The sequence below is a fragment of the Coffea arabica genome, chromosome 8e (genome assembly GCF_036785885.1).
Source record: "Coffea arabica cultivar ET-39 chromosome 8e, Coffea Arabica ET-39 HiFi, whole genome shotgun sequence".
Classification (NCBI taxonomy): domain Eukaryota; kingdom Viridiplantae; phylum Streptophyta; class Magnoliopsida; order Gentianales; family Rubiaceae; genus Coffea; species Coffea arabica.
Genome location: NC_092324.1, coordinates 41012500 through 41018483, shown reverse-complemented (window position 1 = coordinate 41018483; position 5984 = coordinate 41012500). Strand labels below are relative to the sequence as shown.

The 5984-nt window shown below is 34.9% G+C and overlaps 1 protein-coding gene across 1 annotated transcript; it reads right to left on the bottom strand.

The window, feature by feature from the left end:
• Positions 1–886: 886 nt before the first annotated feature.
• Positions 887–5226, bottom strand: LOC113723314 (viridiflorene synthase-like). Its single transcript, XM_072061089.1, has 8 exons — positions 5085–5226; positions 4511–4784; positions 4053–4425; positions 3413–3623; positions 3020–3051; positions 2598–2736; positions 1966–2211; positions 887–1443 (listed from the first exon to the last, which is right to left on the bottom strand). The coding sequence occupies exons 1-8, from the start codon at positions 5202–5204 to the stop codon at positions 1147–1149; spliced, it is 1692 nt and encodes a 563-aa protein (XP_071917190.1). The 5' UTR covers positions 5205–5226; the 3' UTR covers positions 887–1146.
• Between the last annotated feature and the right edge of the window lie 758 nt (positions 5227–5984).

The following is a 5984-nucleotide window of genomic DNA, read 5'->3' as shown; positions in this document are numbered from 1 at the left end:
ACTTATTACTAACATAGTAGAGACTCTAATGAATCACACACATTATCAACTTTCACGTATCACATGAAGTCTTGGAAGTAATATTGTGCAATAGAAGATCCCGCCGAGGATATTTCTAAAACGAAGAAACTCACTGTCACAACATTTTTAAACATACCCAAAAAAAAGGATAAACACATCCCATCAAATTGGAGAGCACTTTCATCTTCATACTGACACCATTATGTTGACAAAAAAAAACTATTAAAATTTTAGTAGTTTCAGAATTGAATTTGTTATTTGATGACTTAATTAGGATAAGAATTGGTCCTAAGTTTTCGAAATAAAGTCTGTTTAGGAATTGGTTAGTTGGTGTATATGCCGAAGTCCTATGTTAGTAATAGAGCAAACAGTCCGAATAGTTTGACTTATTAGAATTGCTCGTGCGTTCTCGCTCTCACTCGAAGTTAGTTGGCCTTGGACTTTCCGTTGAGTGATTTTTTGTACTAACAAGTCGTACTAGAGTCCTAACTGAAAGGATTGATCTTGGGTGTGTGAGGTGCCTATGTCATAGTAAGGTTAAAAATAAGTTCTTTTCAAACTTTTAAACCTGATATTAAAATATTTCACTGCTCGGTTGGAGGCATGTACATCATCATTGACATACACAGATAGATATAGCGTGACATGATATAATAAAATAAGCAAATTCTAAAACAAACTTTATTCAAAATTATTGTTTTATTATTGCTAGGAGGTTAAGTCATCACAATTAATGTACATAAAAACTATGGATGAGGGAGAGAAGAACTAATGTGTAGCTTTAATAACGATCATCCCAAGCAAAAAGGAGGTGTAGATTTAGCATTACTCACACATATATTTCATAAATAAGTAAAAAGAAATGTAGCAAGAAATTCCAATCTTGAAACCATTATTCAGCGCATATTTGTTTTGATACACAACCCCAACTAGAGGAGGGGAAACGAAAAGAAAAAAAAAGGAGATTCGATCACCCTTTCTGCCAGTGTAGTAAAACCCCAAGATTTTACTACTGACCATTGATGTTTTTCGACTTTTATTTTACACTAACAATAGTACATCTCCAGAACTCACGAGGCATTGATAGCGCCAATTCCATGGAAACTTATACCGTACCCAATGTTGTCATCCACAAACAGATATGGAATCCGTGATCATTGCCTTTATATGGGCTTCAATTCTACGTTGATCAGTGAATCCATCTCCACGGTGCTTGTAAACAACTTCGCAAACTCGTGCTAGATTAAGAATCACTTTGAGAATTTCTCTTGGAATGGTAGTAAGCCTTAAGCATTCCTCGTTCATGATCTTCCAAGTATCCTCATACATCTCTTCAAACTTTTTTGTTGCCTCTTCCTCCGACACATTATAATCTTTCATGTAGCATTCAATTGCTGTGCCACTGCCTCTTTCTTTCTCAAACTTGAAATGCAAAGAGTTTAAATAGATCAAAATTTTTGACGTACATAAAATATGGGAACTATATATTATAAAGTGTAACCGAAAAGATTTGATTAAACCAGAACTACTCATATAATGTACTAAAGGTTACTAACCATTGATAAATCAATTATTGCATACAAAATGAATAAAACTATTTTTCACTATATTGATGAAAAGCATATCGAATCTCAATGCATGTGAGTATTTTATGCGAGATTTTGCAGTGAAAATTAAGAAGATCTAGAAGCAAGTATAATCATGAGATGACACTACGACAATTGCGCAATGCAGATAGAAGTTTGATTACTATATGTACATATTTCGTTATAAAGTTGGCAAAACAACTAAGAAGACTTGAAGAAATGTGATCATATCGTCACACTATATCAGTGAGTTAATCCATTTCGGAAATTCTATTGTTTTCCTTTGTTTTTTGGAAATTCTGCTAGTTGGCTTAATCTAATTCTTGTTAACCGATTAAATGCCACAACAAATTCAAACCTTGTGACTGCCAACATCGTTGGTCAATCTGGCATGTGTTGTCAAAGCAACAAAGAGTCTTGGATTAGTTGACATCCATTTGATAACATCCTCCGAGGCACCATCCACGCCCAAGAAAGCTGCTGATGGCAGTAAATAGTATGAGCGGGTGATCATGCCATTGCTCATGTAATCAGCAAAAGATGGCAATTTGTTTGTAAGAAACCACTTCGACTGAGTGAAGCTTGTCCTCATGTATTGTTTCCACTAATTAAAACAAATGAATGGATGAAAATATTGGATTAGTAATATGCTCAATCAGGGTATTTAAAATTTCAATGAAAAGTATAATGATAACTTCTATTGGTTTACTGCATCAAAGATTTTGAACGTCTTAATCTAGGCTTTATCATACAACATGCACTGAACTTTTGTAGTAGAAAGTGTTTGAATTTCGACTAATAGGTATATCGGTAAAACTTCACTATGTTTTTTCAGCGCAACAATCGATATAATAGTGCTAAAAAAATAACTTTTTCTCCATGAATTAGTATTGGGGACACTTGAGAAGAATTAAGGTGCAAACCAAGCTGTATTTTAACACAGCTCATCGAATTAAAAGAGTTCAATTAATTAGTAACGTGGTACCATACTTCTTCTAAATACTTGTCGAATACAAAGGTTCTTCGGTTTTTAGCTAAATCTTCCTCAAGCTCCTTATTAAAATTTAAAAGCATCGTGTAGGCTGCCTTCAAGTAGTCTGAGAGTTGATCAATTCCATTGCCATCCCACCTGCAAGCAAAGAAAACTTCCTATATCACTGCAAATTGTTATGCAGCATCGATCTGGAGAAATGTATTTAATGTTCTTGTAATGATTTCATTAATTTGCTATCCCGTGATTGGACAGCCACTTGATTGATGTTTTTCTCCTTTTTGAACTTGCAACGATGTAAGGTTAATTTAGGTTAGTAATTGGAGGTCAAATACAGCTATCTTAGGTTAGCTCCACCCGTCTCACTAAAACAATAGTAGTCTAATTTTTAGGGTTGCTTGCTACGTTGAAGCCACTGTACAGAACATGGAGAGGGGAAGGAAGCCACCTATTCTGAACACACAAACCACAATATACCAATTAAGATTTTCACGTTTCTGTCAATCTCTAATTCGATTTCAATGTTTTCGTGGACCAATACATATTTATGAGCTAGCGAAAATTAATCTAATGATTCTGTAATGATTTCTTTAATTTGCTGCTCCTAATTGGGCAGCCGATCAAGTGATTTTTTTTCCTTCTTTTTTCAGTTTGCGGTCTTTATGTCATGTTGATATTTTAAACTACAATTATTCTGGACTGGAACGGTCCTAATTTTTCCTCTTTTAACAAGACATGAAAGCACAAGAAGTTTGAGCAAACACCTTAACCAGTATGACAAAATAGGAGGAGTAGGTATATGCTTACCGTTCTATAGATTCCGTGAAATTTTGAGTTCATCTAGAGTGCCATAAGCATCATAGGTGTCATCAATCATTCCACAAAAAACTATTGCTTTTGCGAATGTCATTCGAGCAAGAGAGTACTGAGGCTCATAATAGGTTCCAACAGCCCAAAAATAGCATTCCACAATTCTGTCCCTTGCATATGGAACTTTTGTTACAATGTCCAAGTCCTTCCCCCACCTGTATAGTCATGAATTTAATCAAAAAGGAAAAGGGAAGTTGCACACTGATTAATGTAGCTGTCTAACAAAAAATATGGGAATATACAAAGGCATTTGATGTTTTACTTGGGATAGATATTGGAAAAGAGTGATTGTTAAATCAACTATCCCTTTTGGTAGTTTATCATAAAATTCCTGTAATTCTTAAAATGAAGGTAATTAAAACTTAACTACCGTTCCATGAAATTGATAGAGAAAATACTCATTTAAAGGTTTCAAATCAACAAAAAAAATGAATATGCTGGTGTTTCAGGAAACTGCTGTTATTGTACTGTCCTAAAAACTCCACGTGAACCTATGCATGCACCAAAGATTGTATTATATAAACCTGTGCAGTTAATGTTGCGAACAAATCTTAGATTGGGGAACTGGGGCCTCAATGGAATACCTGATTATCTCAGAAAGTTCTTGTTTATATAACATCTGCAACAAGTAGTAATCCAATTTGGCAAGCCTTAGCAGCAATTTGTTATTAGATTCATCTTTTTCATACATGGAGATGTAGCAATAAGCCTCATATCTTGGGATGCCCTTATGCAATGGCTGTTCAAGGGCATGTATCACTTGTTTTGCAAGAGTAGAGCCCAAGTGGGGAACTCCAAGTGTCAGATGAGTGGTTGTGAAAGCAAGGGCTTCTTCTAAAATTTTGTCTCCATTTGTTCTGATGTGAGCAGCTTCATACAGACTTAGCAGACCCCTTATGTCTTCACATAAGGATTCCTTAAACTTACCATTATCATCAATGAATTGGTCCAAGATGCCTGTATGGAAAAACTGTGTATTGCTTTTTCTATATAGTTTAGTTCAAACTTTTGAAGCAATGAATTTAGCAAGAAAGTTGTGTACCACAAGAGATATTAAAACCATGTTGCCTGAATAGTCGGAATTGAAGTGCTGCAGTCAATAAATCACACTCTGGATGCTCCTGAAAGTTGGGATAAGTATCAAAAAGTTCTTGTAGCTGGTGCTCAATCTTGTCCTCGAAATGATGTGAGATGCCAAGCCGTTCAATTTTGTCTATAAGATCGAATTTTTCCATCATGGGTTTTTCAGTTTCCAAAAGCATGCTCATCACTTCTTCCTTTAAAATTTCAATTTCTTTGGCATAAAATGCATATCCCTGAAATGAAAATATTTCTTCATTGAGTTTGTCAAATAAACCTCCCAAAGTTTCTTATGAAATCCAGAATTCTTAGCAAGTAAACAGTATTAAAAAAAAAAAGAGTACAAGCATCTTGCTACAAGCGTATATATTTTTATCTAGAAAATTTGAACAAATGCCCACTTATAAAGCTTGGTGTGGAATGCAACGGAGACTAAAGTTGAGGAGTTTTAATACATTTAGACCCAAGAAGTCAAGTAATTACAGGGAAACAAAATAAGAGGCCAATATCCAGTTGTGGTAATAGGAAAAAATAACCTGCTTATCCAGAGTAAATGAAGCGATACGGTCAGCCCAAATGTTTTCAGGGAAGTCCGCTAATTGGCGGACGATCTCATGCTGATTGTTTAAGAGGTCAGCAGTTTCAGCTGAGGCCATTTTTTGGGGTAAATTGGGGGAAACTTGAGCCTAACCAGTGTTATCAATTCTGACTACCTTGATGATCAGCCAGAGGAACCCAAGTGCGTATTTATAGACCCAAGAACTCGAGTAAATTACACATTAAGGGCTGCGCAAGTTACTCAAGAACTCAAGCTACTCTTTTAAATAAGAGTGTAAGATTACCATAAAAAAGCTACTCTTTCATGTGTATACATTGTGTTTGTAATTTTGAAAATCACAGCATCTGTAATGCAAATACTGTCCCCTCATGAAAATAATAACTTATTGCAAATTCATTTTAGTCCCCTCATGAAAAACCCTATCCATGCACTTCCATATTTCCTAGCAAACCAATTATGGCAATACCTTGCAAATGATTCCCAAAGCTGGTTGTTTACCAAATTTACAATTGGATCGTAAATTTTTCAAATCCCAACACATATGTATCAAATTCGCATTTAGATACAAAAGTTACAAAAATAAAATTTTCTCAATACTGCCTCGTCTAAAACACAGTAACTGCATATTTCCACAAAAATAGATAGATTGGATGTTATGTATTAATATTTTCATATTTCAGTAATTAAGTTTTAATTTTCAAATTTTAGATTTCAAACTGCAGTTGAGACAAAATGAGCGAGTGGCATTGTAAGTTACATGTGTTGAATGAATTCCAACACTTGAGATTGCGTGTATCTATAGAACACATCTGTAAAACATGTAAATCAAGTCGGTTCTCTAGTAATGAAGAGCTCTGGGGGGAGGGTTGGGTTGGGT

What these genes read in the sequence shown, in the direction of transcription:
- LOC113723314 (XM_072061089.1), bottom strand. Translation starts at nt 5,204, where the DNA reads ATGGCCTCAGCTGAAACTGCTGACCTCTTAAACAATCAGCATGAGATC. An exon ending in GAACTTTCTGAGATAATCAG is followed by an intron (nt 3,624 to 4,052) that starts GTATTCCATTGA and finishes ATGACTATACAG; the next exon opens with GTGGGGGAAGGACTTGGACA. An exon ending in ACGATGTTGGCAGTCACAAG is followed by an intron (nt 1,444 to 1,965) that starts GTTTGAATTTGT and finishes TTGCATTTCAAG; the next exon opens with TTTGAGAAAGAAAGAGGCAG.